An 18,330-nucleotide genomic window follows, 5' to 3' on the forward strand; every position below is an offset into this window, starting at 1 on the left:
AAAAATGATCTCATGGAAGTTCAGTATGTGTACAGATGGATTGAATACATCTGCTTTTTGGGCATATTTTACATTACCCCGTTCTGCACACTTGTGGTCAAACTACAAAATGCAAGCTTACAGATACTTTAAGTAGGTTTTAATGATGCCATGTGGATATTGTTGAAGCGACCCAGATGGTGTAATGCCAGTCAATTATACGCGGCTGAAGGAGTCAATAATTTACTAAATGTTCATGTGTGAACTTATTGCCGGCTTAATGACTCAAACCTAAGGTTTTGTTCTAGCTGTACTAGTCAAAGCTGTGGTGATACCAGTAGAGCTCTCTTGTTGTAAGGTTTGGTACAAATATGTACTTTGACAATGCTTTTTTAAAAGTTTCATTATGTCAAATATTACTCATCCCACAAATGACAGTTTACAGTTACAATACATGAATGTAGCTATACTTCACTTTACTTTTCCTACATTTAATGTAATTCCTCTGTGATGTGCTCCGAAATGGAAAAGGCCACCAAACACAGCTGAGTTCAATACTTCATCAAATCACTACCGAAATGAAATCAGACACATTTCACAAAGTTAGTTCTTTTGTGAGGCAATTTTAGTAATGTAATGTAAATGTCCTTTTAAAAAAAAAAGAAATAGATTCTAGAAATAGTACGTGGTCCGTTTTATGCTTTTACTCTGATACATTGGATAGAAAAGGGAGGTTCGAGCGGGTCGCTGGTGCCCCTGAAGTTCGGGCAGGTTCAGCTTCAAGTTATCAGCGTCCACCGAGCAGCTGCTCCCAACCGACAGGTTCGTGCAGAAAAGAGTCACTTTGGGGATGATTGGTAATACATTTGGTGCACTGTCGGTTACTATGAAATGAGACTGAATTCACCGGACGACCGATAACCGCACGTTTACCTTTCAAATCGCCAAGTTGTCTAAAATACGCCCAACGGGAGCGCTAAGCTAACGTTAGCATGCAAAGCGGCTAACGTTAAGCTAACCCTTAAGCTAGCTAACGTGAAATTATATCCAATATATCATTAACAATGTGTTCAAACAAACTAATAGGTTAGAGTTATTAACTCTGTTATTGTAAACTACCAGCTAGGTTGACTATTAGGGTTTCCATTGTCAAACTAACATTAACTATTGAAGTTTAAACATTCATGGTTAACGCCTAGAAATGTTTGATATTCTCATATTTTACAAATGTTGTCTTTTCGGTGTAACATTATTCACAATTACTTAACATCTGGTAATAGTATTTTTTTCTTTCAACAATAACTAACGTTAGATTTCTTTATTTTTAGCTTAAACAAGATTTTTGAGGATATATGAGTTGCTGGTGTTACCAAAGTAACCTCAGCAATGATAGATGAGCGCTTTAAAATGTTTATCTTTTGTTCATTTTTATTGATTAAATAAAATCTCCTTTTGACATCAGTTCTTGTACCAATTTTAGCAGCAGGACGTGATTTAAACAGAAGATTCAAATCAATGTTGTCTTAAATATTGATTACCGAACAGCCAATTGATGAGCACTGGGACCTGGTTATGTGTATACATTTAAAAGTGCTGTTTTTAGAGGGAGGACGTTGCCGCAGCTCCTATTGTAGTGTAGATGTACACTGAAAAGGTTGTTCTGAGTCTTGTGAGATGAACATTTAAGGAGGGGATCTGCCGTTTGAGTTTTCTGCCTTTTTTTTTTTTTAAATCATCAGACCGCTAAAATGCTCCCGGACACGTACGGGTGCGCTGTAGCGAACCGGTATGGGGATCTTCTGGATGACGATGCTGACCCTTTTGAATTGATCAACCAAGTGGTAATGGAGAAGATCAAAAAGAAGCAAGACAAGGAGAAGAAAGACAAGCAGAAGAAAGCTGGTCAGAAGGAATCTCAGAAGGACAGACGCGTTGCCTATGTGTCAGAAGTACAAGACCCGGCTCCAGGTCAGCGAACCACTTGGACCGCGTTACCGCGACCACACAACATTCAAACGTTCTGCCTGCTGCTGGTATTCCTGCATTGGACGTCCCAGCCAAAAGGGGCCAGTTTGGTTAAGCTTTGCCAGCTGCTGATTTTTCAACGCCGGCCGTCGGGGTTTTCACCTGATATCCGACGCAAAGTTGCTCAATGTTGATTTCGTAGCACATTTGAATGCATTATTGTATTCATAACATGAAAACCTGCCATCTAATGATTCATTTCAGTTTAGACTCATTATTTTTGTTGGATAAAGCGTATTTGCATTAGAATGCTGTTTTCAGATCTATATTTGTCTGTCTCTCAAATAAACCTTTTTAAATAAGGTTTTTATTTAATATTTCTACTAACCGCTGCTGTTTTGTAATTTGATATAACTTGCAAAATAAGATGACCCAACTAAATATCTGACTACCTCACGTCTCCCCCCCCCCCTCAGTCCGTAACCAGCAGCAGAAACCTGCGCTTCATGGAGCCGTGTCTGAGCGGGCAAATGGTAGAGAGGTGTCCTATGTGGCCATAAGGAGAGCTGCCCCGGGGGACCGCTGGGCCAATAAAGAGGAGTATCCACAGGAGTTTTCCATCTCTAAGTATGTGTTCTCATACATACAATGTTTCCATGAAACTAACCACACGGCACTGAGGAAAATGTGTTCCTGTTTAATGTTACTTTTCTTCAACCGCAAATTTAGTTTTGTACATTCATGGACAATATTTAAATACCCATTTCCTCCATTAAGTGGTGTAGCTACTTTCTAAACGATTCATTTGACAAATTCTTTCCCTTAAACAAAATGAGGTTCGTGAGCAAGGCAACGTTTTATATTTATTTAATCAATGCAGTACAGGGATTTGCTTCTACAGCCTTGCTTGGTTTGATTGTTTGTGATTAGAGCCGTTTGCTGACCTTTCAGAATTCCCCATTCTCCTGTAAATTACACTAATACTGTCCCCAGATTTCACTTTAAATCTTTCTAAACGATAGAAAAAAACAAACACCATCTGGAACAATACTTTGAACTGTACTGTATATCTATATAGATGTCGCAGGAATCAACTGTTTCATTTTGCTTGATCCTCAGGCCTTCCTATAACGCAGACTCTGACCTCAGAGACCGAGGTGGAAACCGAGGTAGGAGAGGATCAAGAGGTGGAGGAGGATACACGGGGAACGCCGACAACTTCAACTTGAGGGGCAAAAGAGAATATGATCGCCAAAGTGGAACGTAAGGCCGTTTTAGTTCATGGGAAAACATTTAAAAATGTCTTTGCCTCATGCTGAATTCAAAATCCCTGTAACGTGCGTTGCAGAGGGATCTCTCCTGAGGAAAAGCGAGGAGGCAGTGGACGCTGGAACTGGGGAAGTTTTGAAGAATCTGTAAGGTAAGTGCAGTTTAATTAACAACATGTAAAATGACAAACTTCAGTATTTGTACAGATGTTGTTTTAAATCTCTTAGAAATGAGTCAATGGAGATGGTTTCCCATAATCCCGAGGGGGCACAAACCGCTGCAGAGGGAGATGATTCAAATCGGTGAGGGATCCATGCATACATGATGATCTGTATTTAACATGACACCAATGCCACATAACATGCTTCAGTGGTGAGAGAGCAGCCCCCTCTTACTTGATCGATCAGGTTTTGGTCTTTAGGCGACTTTTATTTTACTCTTGTTTGCTGTCATAATATTTATGTGTATGTATTGTTGGTTGTATGTTTGCAACAATGCCAACATTTTATCTTGCCCCTTTTTTTTAAGAATGCCTTAAATCTATTTAAATTATATTTAGCACAATGGATGAAGAGGATGAAGTCATGGTCCAGGTTGCCATGGAGATGACCCTGGACGAGTGGAAGGCCCTGCAGGAAACTAGTCGTCCCAAAGTGGAGTTTAATATCCGCAAATCTGAGAACAAGATTCCCTCCAAAGCCAAGGTCATCCACAAGTCAAAGCATACCGAGGTGAGAATGTGAAGCTATTCATTGACTCATTTCAGGAGAACCATCTCCTGGTGACAGTGGAGCCATGTTGAGAGCTCGCTAGTAAAATACAGGACAATTCTAAAGCCTCGTCAACCGGGAAAAGGCCACAGGTGCGGGGTGGTCTTTTATTTCTGCCGTGTCCTCAAATCCTCACAATAGTCATAGTAAAATTTAACTTAGTTAAATTTAAATTTAACTAAAATAATGAACAATCTTTGTGAATTCTTGGGCATGTATGTAGTCTGTAAATGGCATTTGGCAGTACTTCCCCCAACCCACTAGATGGCGCTCTGCCCAGAGTTTGAGAAGCGCTTCCCTCTGGACCGTATGTAGACATTAATGCAGTTTGAATCTGTAGGACATGTCACATATCCACAATTAGCTGTTTATCTTGGAGAGCGTTGTTCGTTTTCTGTGGACAGAATCCCTCCATTTGTTTACAGAACCGTAGTAATATTTGGAGCCATGAAAGTCCCTGCAGCAGTAGTTTTAATTGTGATTGTTTAAAAATGAGCGCACACTCAAGCAACAAGTATTATATAGTAAGTTATTTTATAATTAAATCAAACCTTTCTGGAAATTATGAAATACAAACGCTGTTGAAACAACAGCGGATTGCAGCAGTGTTTGTGTGGAGACACATGACCGTGTAATTTATATCTACCTTCTACTCCCAATCTCAGACTGTGAAGGAGGGGATCCTGGAAGAAGTGGAGGAGGAAGGCACCTTCCTCCGCAAGTCTGTGAATGACATAACCTCCCTTCTGGACATCAACTTCGGAAGCCTGGGACGTCCCAGTCGTGGGGGTCGAGGAAGGGGAGCGAGAGGTGGCCCGGCTAATCGCCCAGAGAGACCAATATTAGAGAGGGTACGTTATCCATTATTGCCTCAGATGTCTTGTAAACTGGAGTTTAAGTATTACATATCTTAACCTGTTAACACACAGAATGTTTTACAGTGGTTACTATAGCTGGATGCTCGGTGTGACTTCTTTACTTCACCGTTGGTTTATTTACTGAAGGGATGGCATTGGTTTGGTGCGGTGCATCCATTTGAGCCTATTTCGATGAGTGAATCCACTACAATCTAGCAGACTAAAAGCATAAATAGGTTTGTACAAATAGTTTATAATATCTGTCATCATCAGGAGGATGGTTTGGCTCCAAACCCAGATGACCCAGAAGACTTCCCAGCACTATCAGCAGGAAAATGACTGGTTTACCTCCTGCGGGGAATATAGGTTGCACTTCACTGGTTTCTGCCGTTCTTGACTTATTCTATTGCAGAAAATGCGCTGTTCACCCCTGGAGAATAAATGCTTTTGAAAGTTTCTTTATTGTTGTCTGTTGAATTTTTGGTATGAAAACAAATGGCAAAATTAAGTCAACATTAAATTTGAATTCATTTATTGCATGGTACAAGGACCAAAAGCCAGATAATTACTTACACGTAATACATTATTTAAAATTGATTGTTTTAAAAGCAAATGTTTTCAGTGGATTATGAATGACTTGGACCAAAGGCCCATTGACTTCTCGTAGCATGATTCAAACATAGTACAAAATATTTAAAAAATACAAACTGAGCATATCAAATGTATTTACAGTCATGGAATACAGTAGCATAAAAGCTTCACAAGTTATGGCCGGCTAGATAATGACAGAGCAACATGAGCACACTAAGTCATCCAAGGCAAGCGGCTTTGTACCGGGAGGTTCCCGTGCCTCACGTGCCTCCCTTCTGGTCAAATCCATCTGCTTCACATGCTGCTCTGATGTTTAAAACCACATGCTACAAGTAGGAACAACCCGGCAATGAAGGGAAACCGTTTCATAATGTTTAAAGTATAAAAAAAAAGTTCCTTACGGCAACAATCTATAAATGATTTACATTTCACATCAAGTTAGTAATCGTTTGTTTCAAACTTTAACATGTTAGTACGGCTGTATAGAAGTTTCCTTTCCAGATCCGCCGGCTCACCGGAGTAGAGGAGCTCTAGCTTTGGGTATGGAGTGACTATGAAGAAAAAGGAAAAAGTCAATATGATTCACATTTCCGTCTACCAGACAAACTTCAGAGTAAATGTAACAAATTGAAGAGGTGATAGGTACCATAGCCTAGAAAATCGATTTGATTGCAAAGAGCCGCGAGCTTTACGTCCTCTGGAGACGGTGCGTCTGTAGCGTTTAAGGAAAAAGAAATGAGAAACGTTAGGCACGAGCAGCAGTAAGAGACGTGGCTACAGGAAGCACAGCGAGCAGCAGAGTCCACAGAGGCTATAGCCAGTCGGAGGAGGAAGCATCAGGGAGATTTACAGTAGCCGGGTCAGATTGCGCGTGAGTGGCTGGGTCGCACCGCCGGGCCAAGTTGCGATTTAGTTAACCGGATTCTAATGAATTATGTATCCATAGCAACAATGACGTTTCAATTAAGTCTATAATTATGGAAAATCTTAATCAAAATGTGTTTCATTGTTACATTTGATCATTTGCAAAAAATAGACGTGTTATTTCATGATTCATGCTGAAATATTGTCTCATGTCCGACTTCTCTTTCTTTAAAGACGCTGTCCTCCAGAGACGTGAAACCAAATAATTTGAGATCTGCATTGAATCCTGCTCATTCCTAACACTACATTTGATTGACGAGTGAAATTTGACATTTACAACCTTCTTGACGCGTCCCAGCCTGAGAACAGGAAGTAATTCGGAGCAGTCAGCAGAAAGAGGGAGAGCGAGGAGCCGCTGAGTTCACACAGATATGATCAGGCGAGAGACCACATGACAGCATAGATCATGACGGCGTAGAAGCGGCGCGTTGGTGGCTCAGAGTGCTTTTTGTTTGTTGAGGGAGCTTGCCTGCAGGTGGACCTGTGCCATGTTTAAGTTGACGAGAGGGCCCGTGATGGCCGCGGCGCTGGCTGCGTCTCTACGGCCGCCACTCGGCTCCCAACACATCGGGTCCCTGTCGTCAGCCACTACATGCAAGTTGCCTAGCGACCTGACCAGCCTGGTGTGGCACAGCGAGCTGGCGGAGAGGAGGGAAGCCGTTAATTCACCCCATGAGTGGCTATAGCCTCTTTGGCTGCTCTTCAACTGTGTGCCCCGTTCACATACAAACACGTCATGAGCGAATTGCACTAAACGGTCCTGGGAAGAGGAATGGATTCAAAACATTAAGCTGCTTAATAACTGACTAAATAATCTCAACTCGAGACTGGTTTAATCTTTTTCAGGGTTTTCGTCGATAAATCAGAAACATACCGACCATGTGTTCTCCCAGGACCAAAGTTCAGATCACATGATCTCAGCCATCACTATGACAACTGAGCAAAGCTGAGAGACGGCTGAAATTTCAGTGGACCATGAGATAACTTTCAAAATGCTTTTCTCACCAGTTTTAAATGGTACATTTTTTAATGAATAGAATTATCTTTTTATATTCTATTGTAATCAATTGTAACCGTCTTTTCTGATCAGAGTGCCCATTTGAAGTGAATCTGGTGACATTATCTTATTTAATTGCCACGGGGAGACGTCATTCTATAATCGTGTAAATTCCTAATCCAAACCATCTTTAGGCAGAGCGAGGCTGAAGACATTAGTCCCTGATAACGCGTCTGGTCCCTTGTAAATTGAGAGTAGAGCCACTGACCCTTCTTCTACTGCGCTGGCTGGCAGCGAGGTCCTGGTCCTCTTCCTGCTGTCTGATTGGTCGGACAGAGCCATGGGGTTGGCGCCCTCAACGCTGGCCTGCAATATGGCCCTGCTGAAGAGGGGTCAAAGTTCATTAGCCCCAGCCCGGAGTGCAGTTAGGCATGAAGTGTGTGTGTGTGTGTTGCAAACGCTACCTGAGAGACTGGGATGACGACCTGGTGTGAATCTTATTCTCTTCTTGTCTGCGTAAAACAAAACATTGACGAGGGTGAAAACGTTGATCCGTGTCGATCTCAGAGCACAAAAAGGTAACAGGGACGAGTGGAGGGTAAAAGACTTTACAGACATGTGCAAGAAGGTTTTAATAATCTTAACAGTGATCATTACTGCAGCTTCAACAGCCAGGTGGGATTAGTAAAGCCAAGTAATACCAGAAGAAGCCAGTGGATGGCGCTATGCAATTAGAGAGATTTAAGAAAACATGATTCAATTTAAGAAAAAGGCGTTAATGTCTGATAGCGTTTTATTTTAACAGTCCAGTCAACACAATAACACGCAAAGCATGATGGTTAAAAATGACACGGTGATGGAAACAGCGAATGGGGACAAGGACAGAGACCGGAGCCTCCGAATTGTAAAAACGGGCTCCGCTCGTCAGCTTTACGTTTACTGTTCTTGCAGAAACAAACTTGGGGTTTGAGAGTATTACAAATAGAAAAAAAAGAAAAAGACACTGGGGCCTCACTTACAGCATTCTCAGTTAGAGCTCCAGAAACGGGGGCAGGGCAGGTTTTTTTGGGGAGGAGTGGGTGCGGGGGGGTGGGGAGGGGGTGTAGGAGGGGGCTGACGGGCGGCAGAGCTCATTGAAATCCTAACCCGTCTATACAGAAATGCAGGATGGAAGAAGGGAAGCCATACACAATCCACCACAGGGCAAGGCTACACAGGGAGGAGAGCAGCATGGCTACCAGCCATCTGAGAGGAGGACAGATCCGGATCAGAACAAGGGCAAACGGGGGAGGGGAGGGGGGAGAAAAGAGGAAGGAGAGACAAGAGATGTCCGGGCAGGACACAAACGCGCCGGTGTTCAGCTTTTCCACTGGGACTGGATCACGTCTCTCTCACACACACACACACACACACACACACACACACACACACACACACACACACACACACACACACCTTTCACAGAGCTTTGCTCACGGCAGCAGGTTGTTTTGTTCTTCGCTCGTCCTCGTTGCCTCGGTGGTTCGCTTTGTGCTTGGAGCTCGACCGATTTGTGGGAATCTACATTCTAGAGGCTAATAATGCGTTGATGGGTTGTGTTTAGTCGTTACGACAATATTGGGGATTTCGTTGTATAAAACGTGAGGATAAATTTATAGTATGTACATTTACTTACTTACTTTTTTGACTATTATCACTCTGAAATATAACTATTTAATAATATCACCAAAAATATGGCTTTGGAAAAAAGGAAATTGTATCTGGTACAAATGTTATATGATCTCATGGGACCTCATAAAAAGACGGGGATTCTTGCTAAATATACTTACGACAGCTAGATGCGTGGAGAGCAAACACCGATTGATGCCGTCTTGTTAATAGATCGGTCGAGCTCCAACGCTTTGTTCTAAAAACGGCACCAGCTCTACTTCTCCAATATCGAAATTTGTTCCACAAAAAGGGGCCGTATAGGAGCTCAGGTGGTACGTGTACACTGATCCAGTCACAAAAGCAATGGAAAAACAAAAAAAAGCAACCGGCAATTGACAATGAGCCCTGCCCAACATCAATAACATGTTAAACACAAACAGATCTGACACAGAGGCATGTGCATGCATGCGTGCATGTCACCGGGTTTCATGCCTGTTGCCATGCATGGAAAGGGAGGAGAACATCTTCAGAAAATCGTTGTTCTAATCCTAAACTTCCTAAACAGTGACGCCTGATCAACTTCAGCCGACATTAGACGGCCCGCCGCGCGAACAAATCCCATTACACCCGGGGAGCTCACACGCCACGTAGGATGATAATTCTCTGCGTCATAATGGCGGCCGGGACTAGTTTACCATCCCGAAAAACGACATTTAAAGCAAATCCGAGCCTTCCAACACCAAAGTACTAGTTTCCCCAAGAACCCCTGAAGCTTTGATGGCTCAGCGGATACGTTAGCACATTTTCCCGAGCAGGAAAGGAAGCAAGAAACTACTGCGGATCAGAACGAGGACCAAGTTTCCCTTGATAGCACCACTCTCTGGGACGTGCCAAGCCGCTGGTGCAAGCCGAGCGGCCACAACATTTCATTCAACTAATCCGGATCTTTTTTTTTTGTAAAAGCGCGATTAGTTGAATAATTGGTGCGGTTGTGAAGGAGTACAGCAGGCTACAGAGCGCTGCTGTAACTCACAGGGTATCTGGGATAAGCGTCGATATCAAAGCGGGTCGGCTCAGTCGGGTCTATGAGAGACGGATTGCGATACACCCACTGGGTGATTGACCGCGTGGATGGTCGTCCGAGGAAAGACAGAAAAGGAAAGAAAAATAACAAAAAGTATGCATTAAAACGTCAGCCATACCGTTCACTGGCACAGCGGTTATTTCTACAGGAAGAGGTTGTCAGTTAAAAAAGGAAGCGATTGTGCACTTACCTCCGTCGCACAACACCTCACATCCTCTCTCTCTGATTCTCCTCTCTCCCACTGTCACTCCCTCTCTCCCTCTCTCTCTCCCTCTCTCTCCCTGCTACCTTTTGAACGGCGGGCAACACATGGGCCACACCGTGCCCATGAGGCTGCAGCAGAACGCTACCACCTGCCTGACACGGGACAACAAAAGCCAGAGCCACATGGGTACATTTGGCCACGCCGACAGACAACCTTCCACGGCTCGGTTTACACGGGGCACAAACGATGTAAATAAATATACGAAGGAACAAAAAAAAACATTACGTCCCGACGAATTGTACGTCTGATGCTCCGCTTAATCAGCAGTTTCGGTTCATTTGTCTGTGCAGCAACGATTACATCATTTTCAAGAAAGAAGGAGCTTCAGTAAAAGGCCTTAATAGAGCTGCACATGGTTGTACCAGTAATTTATGTAATAAGCTAAAAAATGCTGCATTATAAATAGCAAGTATCAATTTGGCCTTTGAATAGGATTTTTCTTCAACCGTGACATTTGATTCTATCCGCATTTATAGATTTAACTTCCTCCATCGTTTGTGCCTTTCTAAATCCAAACCACAACATAATGCAAAATAATGATGTTGGAAGATTGCGTGTCATCCTGCAAACAACTTAGACAATCACTCTACCATTTGTCACACTACTTCCTCGACTTAGATGAGAATGGGAGGAGTTATATTACACTTGATTTGCATGTGACGACATTTATTCTAAAAGAACCAGAGGGACACAAACAGTGTTATTGAAATACGCCGAGGGATGCGGCCCGGTTCTTTAACTTAGCGGAGTCGGGGGGATCGGCCCTGACAGATTGGCCCGGCATAAAACCGGACAATAACGGACAGCTGACAACACAGGACAGGAGGACTAAACAACGGCAAAAGAGATCCCCTGGTCTTCAAGAGATCGTACCACGTGGAATCACAAGCGGCTTGTGATTCGGAGACAATGCAGAGCGCTCCGAGGGGAGATGCGGCCCGCTGGACGAGACTCCACCGCCCGGCTACTTACGACAGAGAACCCGAGGACGATCTGGCCTGCCTCTTGCTCTTCAGGGCTCGCAGTTTATCCCCCTGCGTGAGGCCGTTTCTCTCCTCATCGTCGTTGTACTGGAACACAAAGAGACGGCTATAAATAGACAAAACGCCCTGTCCTGTAAAACAAAACAAAAAAATCCTGCGGCAAAGTCTGTACGCCTAAAGCTGCAGCGAGGGCGGCTCCTCCAAAATAAAAATAAACTCACCGTTTCTTCCTTGTTGGACGCCCGGTTCTTGTTGCTCCCGTTGATGCTGATGTCGTCCACACCGGACAGGATCCTGGTGACGGACGCCTTGCCGTTCTCGCGTTCGTTTTGCATCTTCTCCCGGAAAACGTCTCCCTCGGCCCACAGACTGTTCTGCTTGCTGGTGTGGAAACACAACACCAAAAAACAAAAATGGGGGAAAAAATGTAAAAACACACTTTTGTCACGCAAACCACTATAGTTTTTAAGATCACGTCGGGAACGAGAAGTTCGAGACGCATTTCCCTGCACCAATCAGATTTGAGCAACATGGACGGTGACATTGACGGCTTATGCTGCCAGCAGTGTCCACCGAGTGGTGATAACGAAGACCGTTGTTCTGCACAAACTCTGTCTGTTGCTTATTGACTCATGGACGTGAAATATTGAGGACGGACGCATATGATATTTTAAAATCAGTGAACACCCACTCTTCGACAAAGTTCTGCTGAGGCCCGATGATGGAGCCCGGTCTGCAGATCCGGATCCAGGCAATGGCCTCTGCAGCACTCAGGCAGTAATGCTTCATCATATAACAGCCAATCAGAGTGCCGGTCCTCCCCAGACCAGCTGAAAGAAACAAGAAAGAAAAGGCGTCAGGGCCTCGGCTCGAGCGCCGCAGCAGAAGCGCGGTGGCCGCGACTGCCAGTCGGGCCAGAGCAGTCCGACCCATCAGCAGCTGCCGCACGGAGACGGACCTTTGCAGTGGACGGCGACGGCCCCTTCCGCGTTCTCGCAGATGTTGAGGAACTTCCTGAGGATGGCGTCGTTCGGCGTGCTCCCGTCCACAAAGAACAGGTCGTGGTGCTCGAAGCCGGATTCGGTGAAGCGCCGGGCGTCGTACATCTTCTTGTTGAGTCGGACGACCGTGGTGACGTTGTGGTTCCTGAAGTACGGGATGTAGGCCTCGGGAGCGTGCAGCGGGTAGCCTGGGGGGGCGAGGCGCAGGAGGTCAGACGTGTTTTAATAAAAGCCACGTTGGAAAAAAAAAAAAAGATGCACCTTCACTCACCGTTCTCTATTTTGCTCTTCGGATGAGGCCCACTGAACGCGAGGAACTTCCCCGGAATGATCCAGTTCAGATCTCCGTTTTCTGCCCTCTCATAGTGCTCATATTCTTCCACGTCGAAGTTGGAGAAGTCGAGCCAGCCGTACTGCAGAGCCTGAGAGACGGCGATGAGAGAGAGGGACAGAGAGAGGTCATTTCAATAATGGCACAACACAACGGGGAGGAGACGTAAAGAAATGTTAAAAGAGGGGGACGTACTTTTTGAACGCCGCGCAGACAGTCGAGGATGTTCAGATTGTACATGCAGGTTCCAAACGAAGCATCTCTAGAACATAAAACACACCGACCGGCTTCATCTGCACAAATGTTCTCAGCTGCTGGGAATAGGACGTGAAACGTGAAATATAAAAGCGGAGAAACGTTACCTGAATGGAATATATGTTGAATTCCTCGACACCAGCAGACTGTGGGCCTCTTCTGGCATCATGTTGAGATGCATGACCTTTTAAATACAAGTGCACGGTCAGCAAATACCTCATGCATTAGGCGCCCATGTATACTCTCACAAGCTCCGTGTAACACGCGTGTTGGGAGCGCCGCTTACTGCATATGAGCCGATCAGGTAGGCGGCATTGGCTTGTTTCTTCTGGTCTCCACAGGTGTAGAATATGATCTTCTTCCTCGAGAGCATGATGGACTGTGCAAAGACATTCGTAGCAAAAGTGTGAAATGTCGTTAGATTTGTTTATTTGACTGTGGTATTAAATTAAAAAAAAGACACAAGTTGGCATCACCCAAGGATAACAGGGCTGTAAATGCAACTGTAAAATGTTGACGGATGTGCTCCCCGCTGCAGGTATATAAATAGATGTTGATGGACCGGGGTCTTCGCCTCCTATCCTCTCTAGCAGGAAGATTAGGAGCAGCGGTTCGCTTTACCTTAAGCTTCTTTGTCAGCTTGCAGCAGAAGCGATAGAACATGGCCAGGTTAAGGGGACCGAAGTCGGCGTAGAAGCTGAGAGAGAGAACGAGAGTGTGTCACAGTAGGAATAAATCTCGCTCAAACGAACCGAGCAAAGACTATATTTATATTTAAAGTATCTTATGCCAGACTGGGTCATTTATACAGGGGAAAAACAAGTGCAAAGTCTGTATGCATTTTATTTGCCTTTACTTAAATTACTGCCACGATCAAATAAATATGACAAACAGCCACAAAAATAGTGTAATTATCTTGAAAACAAAACAAGACGTTGATTGACGTTACATTTGATCAATACCGATCTGAGGAAAACAACAATCCCGCACGCGATCACTTCCGCAACCCGAAGCTAGAATCCTTGTAATTGGAGGTCAAAGGTCAGGGTCCCAAAGCGCATCCGACACACAACAGAGACACACACACAGCAACTTACTTCTCGTACGCCAGCTCGTCGTCGATGCAGAAGCAGTGTCGGTCGGCTGTGCTCTTGATCTTCTGCGTTAGGATGGCGAAATACAGCTGATCTGCGGGGGCAGGAAAGGGGGGGGGGGGCGCGCGCATAGCGAGGCTGTTAAGTTGGTAACGTTATTTGGTCACGCGCACGCGCTTCTGTCGTCTCTCCACTTCGGCCACAAGCGGCTCTTCTTCGTCTGCGGCTGACGTTTCGCCCCCCTCGGTCTTTTCTCTGCGACTTACCCCGGATGAACGGAACGGATCTGGACGAAACATCGTCCGCGGTCATCTTGCCCACTTTTCTGAACATGACTGCTCGGCAGAGAAACGTGCGACGTCAATTTTCTTCACGAGCCCTCGCGCATACTGAGTTAAACACTTTGAAATGTGTGAGACGATACTTAAAAAAAAAGTGGGGATACAAGTAAAACGTTTTGCGCTTAATTTAACTCTACGAGACAAGAAAAGTTACCAGGCAAAGAGGGACGAGTAGGTTGTGCAAGTGCGTACTCTGCCATAAAAAAACGGCGTTCCGCGGGACGCTATTGGATACAACGGGTCCGGGACTCTACGTGATTGGAGGAGCCGGCCGTCGGTCGGGCTCCGCCACGCCCTTTCCAGTTTAAAGTTCTGAACAGGAGACACCTGATAGGCCCCGGGAACTTTGCCCGAGCGGTTGCTAGGGGGATCCCTCGGCCAATCAGAGGCGTGATTAACATTTCAGCGAACGTCCCTTTTCTCAGATTTGAGCTGCGCAAAGATGTTCAACACCAGCAAAACGCCATGGAAAATATTTTAAAAATCTGCGTTGGACGATGCTGACAGCGGGCAGACAAGGACCGTTAAGGCACTTCCTTCTCCATGCAGTTTATGACCCTCCCACCCCCTAGAGTGAATTCATGCTGTAATGTCTCGCCCTAAAACATACTAAAGCAAAACCCCACTTCGAGTACTGTGCATGCTGTGCACATACTGCCAACGAGGCTGCCTTCACTATAACGGCACATGGGTGTCGCCATATTTGGTCATAAATACAAAAAAAAAAACCTTGCACACTACCTGCTCATTCACAACGCAACGCTCCCCCGCATGATCACTGCAACTACGCTGAAAGTTGGCCTGGTCGGTCCCGCAGACGCTGCGCAGCTTACCTGTTATCTCAGTGTAAACACTGGAGTTTGGCTCCGCCTCGCAGCTGCCGGGAGCTGCGCAGCGCTTTTTCCTCGACTCGGCTCTTCTCCTCTCGCTCTTGCGCTTCATGTTGTCCTCAGGTCCGCACGGTGGACATTCCTGGGCGGCTGCAATCTCCCCCCCCCTTTCGCTTCGCAGTGCGGCTGCGTATCCCCGTAGTGGTGCTGCGTGTATTATTGTGGCATGGTGGTCTGATGATCTGGAAGTGAGCGTGCGTGTGCGCGTGTCAGACGAGGTCCTGTTGTCTGCTGCTTGCAGGCTCTCTCTCCGGCGGTGGTGACGTCTGTGAGCAGGGGGGCAGGTTTCTCCCCTCGGAACACCACTGCATGTTGTCGTATCAGGATTGGAAGTGCAGTGCCCACCCTCCACTGTCGATCTGCAGCCGCTGCAACGTGGGGAATGTAGTCCTAATCTGTGTGTGTGTGTGTGTGTGTGTGTCATTTTTGATATGAATGCGTAATTAACGTGTAATTTGGAATATATATATATATATATATATATATATATATATATATATATATAATGACACAAGAAAAATGCAGCCAAGAAATACCAATTTAACTTTATACCAGTGCACCAATTGTTTTGATGTGTGCATCACACCATCTTACTTAAGACATAATACTACAATGTTGATGGAAAGGTTGAAAATATGTGAGAGAACAGTAGGCCAATTCATGTATTTCCACTTTACACACTCAAAACATTCAACACAGCAGCTTTTTTTCACCAAACTTCACATTTTTCACTGCCACAACATGTTTGCTCAGCTCATTTACTGGCTTCAAAAATGAATTTAAAAAATAAGAGTTTATAAAAAGACATTGAGTTAAGACTGTTTTTTAACAAAATAAACTTTCACACAGTTTCAGAAGGCATGACAAACAACGGGCCCAGAAATGTCGAGACACTAGCATCTGTTATAAAGAATGATGTTACCCAAACTCCTCCTGTGAACTAAACAAGCAACTTGTGTGCATGATCCCTGCACGGGTGACGACGGCAGCGACGTGGGACCAGGTGCTTCTCCGGCAGTCCGGCTCGCTAAACATCAACGATCTTCGGCTTATCGCCAAAGTCCAGAGTGTGATGAACTCCGGCGAGCTGCAGGAGCCAGTCGATGGGCATGTGGTCCAGGTGGTTCGTGTCGAAATGGGAAAAATGAACCCGGGGGCCTGTCGAGAGAACAGGAAAGTGAGGGAGGAAAAGAGAAAGGTACAATAGGCAGAGAGAGGGAGAGATGCATTACCTGGTCCTGCAATGACGGCTCCACCTTGTTGATGCATGTCCCCCTGGAAGTCAAATGCAGGGCTGGTCATCGCCCTCCATATGCTCTTCAGTTGTCCCATGAAGATACCAGACTTTACATGAGGGCTACGGTGGGCTAGATAAGACAAACACACAGATTCAATTCCTCACATGTCAGAATATATTGGGGGGGGGGTTAACCCTCATCGTGTTACTGCATACCGGACTCTGTAAACTTCTCCTCTCTCTTCATTCCAAGCATCTGATAAATGCGCCTCTCAGGGTCCACGTATATTTCATGAGGATACGCCGTCAGCGAGCAGAAAGGCTGGGCGAGATTGAAAACGAAATCAGCAGGACGTACAGGAGCAAATTACTGAAATGAGTCTTAGAGTTACCTCAATGTGACGATGAGCAGACTGACCGATCACGACCAGTCGAATGTCAGCCTCCTGCAACGGCCATAATCAAGAGTTACCCCAAACTATTGTCCCCGATTTGCATGTCAAATTGTCAGGACAGAGGGACCGGGACTCACCTCCAGGGCTTCTCCAGGGATTTTGCTCAAATCCTCCACATATTCTTTACAGCTGTAGCACAGGAAATTCTGCGGGAACGCAACGCGTCAAAAGGGGTCACAGAAAAACGAGATGTCATCATTTAAAACTCTCATCCTCCCCCCCTTTGTCTTCACCCATGGACACGCTCTCTTCATTGCCATGGAAGGCAGGGGAAGCGAGGCTGATGCTCACCTGTTGTTTTTGTGCCTTTACGAGGCTCAATCTGTTCAATCCACAAGCCTGTGAGTCATCAGCAAGGTTCGAACCAAGTAAAGTTATGTGTCCCCTACCCGCACGAAAATTATCACCGCTTTCCTGTCGTGGTATAATTTCTTGAAAGGAACAGGGACTCCGTGCCGGTCGTAAATCAAACAATCTTCGACGTCTTCAAGACCGTACTCCACCGACGGGGTCCCGAGTTCTTGGCTTTCTTTAGTTACTTGTCGAGTTATCGGCGAAACTGCTTCAGCCATTGCTTTGCTTTTTTCTTCTTCTTCTTCTTACCAGGCTTCCCGAATACTCATTGCTATTTTGGGAGCTTCCGTTCAGCCTTGAGGAGCTGGTGGCCGCAGAGCTACACGCCCAGGAACTGTGTGTGCGCGTGTCCGCATGAGAGAGAGACAGAGAGAGAGAGAGAGAGAGAGAGAGAGAGAGAGAGAGAGAGAGAGAGAGAGAGAGAGAGAGAGAGAGAGAGAGAGAGAGAGAGAGAGAGAGAGAGAGAGAGGACAATGTCATTTCAAGTTAATTGTGACGTTGTAGTAGATATGAATGTTTAACACTAGTAGTATCCTAATCGGTAACAATACCACTCGGAATGCCACAATAACATCTTGCTTCTGTTAATTTCTGATATTGGGTTGTATAAATAAGTGACTTGAACAGACTTGCAGAATATTTCCTGAGATCATCTTGTTATTTCCTCGTATGGGTCGAGACTTCGCCTTTCCCATAATGTACCTCGTAGTCAGTATTCATCTTCTATTAGCTAGCAGAGACATTCGAATGCTGAATATTACGTTTTGTAAATATGTCTATTGGAATGTAAATGGTTACTGTTATTAATTGTATTATTATTTCACCGTAATTTGAGTCTTTATTTAAATATTACTTATTTTTAATCAAATGTTTGTACACACATGCATGCACGTATCATATGTTTATATAATTATATAACTTTGTTATTAATTAATTAATTAATTATCAATTTGTACACGTTTATTCAATTCATGAACCGTTGAAAACACAAGCAACCTCTTGAAAACCACAACTCAACCCACCACCAAGATAACAACC

At 44.9% G+C, this 18,330-nt stretch overlaps 3 protein-coding genes across 26 annotated transcripts; 1 reads left to right on the forward strand and 2 right to left on the reverse strand.

Moving 5' to 3' along the window:
* The first annotated feature begins 406 nt into the window (after window positions 1–406).
* LOC120830638 (intracellular hyaluronan-binding protein 4.S) lies at window positions 407–5,298 on the forward strand. 2 transcript variants are annotated; one of them, XM_040195433.2, is made up of 9 exons: window positions 407–801; window positions 1,719–1,947; window positions 2,421–2,571; window positions 3,064–3,207; window positions 3,293–3,364; window positions 3,441–3,515; window positions 3,773–3,944; window positions 4,649–4,834; window positions 5,114–5,298. In XM_040195433.2, exons 2-9 carry the CDS (start codon window positions 1,728–1,730, stop codon window positions 5,177–5,179), a joined length of 1,086 nt encoding a protein of 361 aa, XP_040051367.2. In that variant the 5' UTR covers window positions 407–801; window positions 1,719–1,727; the 3' UTR covers window positions 5,180–5,298. The 2 variants fall into 2 exon arrangements, with proteins under 2 accessions (XP_040051367.2, XP_040051368.2); XM_040195434.2 differs by having other exon boundaries at window positions 549–836.
* A 57-nt stretch (window positions 5,299–5,355) lies between these two features.
* On the reverse strand, window positions 5,356–15,603 carry cdc14b (cell division cycle 14B). 23 transcript variants are annotated; one of them, XM_078087204.1, is made up of 17 exons: window positions 15,190–15,587; window positions 14,019–14,109; window positions 13,543–13,618; window positions 13,208–13,300; window positions 13,029–13,105; window positions 12,862–12,928; window positions 12,607–12,757; window positions 12,293–12,523; window positions 12,026–12,164; window positions 11,556–11,715; window positions 11,324–11,421; window positions 8,499–8,597; window positions 7,817–7,864; window positions 7,621–7,734; window positions 6,825–6,993; window positions 6,078–6,143; window positions 5,356–5,982 (listed from the first exon to the last, which is right to left on the reverse strand). In XM_078087204.1, the coding sequence occupies exons 1-16, from the start codon at window positions 15,296–15,298 to the stop codon at window positions 6,120–6,122; spliced, it is 1,746 nt and encodes a 581-aa protein (XP_077943330.1). In that variant the 5' UTR covers window positions 15,299–15,587; the 3' UTR covers window positions 5,356–5,982; window positions 6,078–6,119. The 23 variants fall into 23 exon arrangements, with proteins under 23 accessions (XP_077943330.1, XP_077943312.1, XP_077943314.1 ...); XM_078087186.1 differs by having other exon boundaries at window positions 7,621–7,731; window positions 15,190–15,586; XM_078087188.1 differs by lacking the exon at window positions 15,190–15,587 and adding an exon at window positions 14,282–14,840.
* Window positions 15,604–15,775: 172 nt separating this feature from the next.
* Window positions 15,776–17,659, reverse strand: prxl2c (peroxiredoxin like 2C). The gene is made up of 6 exons (XM_040196618.2): window positions 17,328–17,659; window positions 17,016–17,084; window positions 16,876–16,929; window positions 16,700–16,805; window positions 16,479–16,613; window positions 15,776–16,404 (listed from the first exon to the last, which is right to left on the reverse strand). Exons 1-6 carry the CDS (start codon window positions 17,508–17,510, stop codon window positions 16,274–16,276), a joined length of 678 nt encoding a protein of 225 aa, XP_040052552.1. The 5' UTR covers window positions 17,511–17,659; the 3' UTR covers window positions 15,776–16,273.
* Window positions 17,660–18,330: the final 671 nt, after the last annotated feature.

Source organism: Gasterosteus aculeatus, chromosome 13 (assembly GCF_964276395.1).
Source record: "Gasterosteus aculeatus chromosome 13, fGasAcu3.hap1.1, whole genome shotgun sequence".
Taxonomy (NCBI): Eukaryota; Metazoa; Chordata; class Actinopteri; order Perciformes; family Gasterosteidae; genus Gasterosteus; species Gasterosteus aculeatus.

Excerpts from the sequence above, each read along its gene's own strand:
- LOC120830638 (XM_040195433.2), top strand. The coding sequence starts at position 1,728 with ATGCTCCCGGACACGTACGGGTGCGCTGTAGCGAACCGGTATGGGGAT. Across the intron at positions 3,516-3,772 it reads GAGGGAGATGATTCAAATCG|CACAATGGATGAAGAGGATG; the intron begins GTGAGGGATCCA and ends AATTATATTTAG. Across the intron at positions 4,835-5,113 it reads AGAGACCAATATTAGAGAGG|GAGGATGGTTTGGCTCCAAA; the intron begins GTACGTTATCCA and ends TGTCATCATCAG.
- cdc14b (XM_078087204.1), bottom strand. The coding sequence starts at position 15,298 with ATGAAGCGCAAGAGCGAGAGGAGAAGAGCCGAGTCGAGGAAAAAGCGC. Across the intron at positions 13,106-13,207 it reads ACCTGATCGGCTCATATGCA|GTCATGCATCTCAACATGAT; the intron begins GTAAGCGGCGCT and ends TGTATTTAAAAG. Across the intron at positions 7,865-8,498 it reads CTGCATTTCTGTATAGACGG|ACAAGAAGAGAATAAGATTC; the intron begins GTTAGGATTTCA and ends TGTTTTACGCAG.
- prxl2c (XM_040196618.2), bottom strand. The coding sequence starts at position 17,510 with ATGGCTGAAGCAGTTTCGCCGATAACTCGACAAGTAACTAAAGAAAGC. Across the intron at positions 16,930-17,015 it reads TCCCTGGAGAAGCCCTGGAG|GAGGCTGACATTCGACTGGT; the intron begins GTGAGTCCCGGT and ends TGGCCGTTGCAG. Across the intron at positions 16,405-16,478 it reads AGCCGTCATTGCAGGACCAG|GCCCCCGGGTTCATTTTTCC; the intron begins GTAATGCATCTC and ends TTCTCTCGACAG.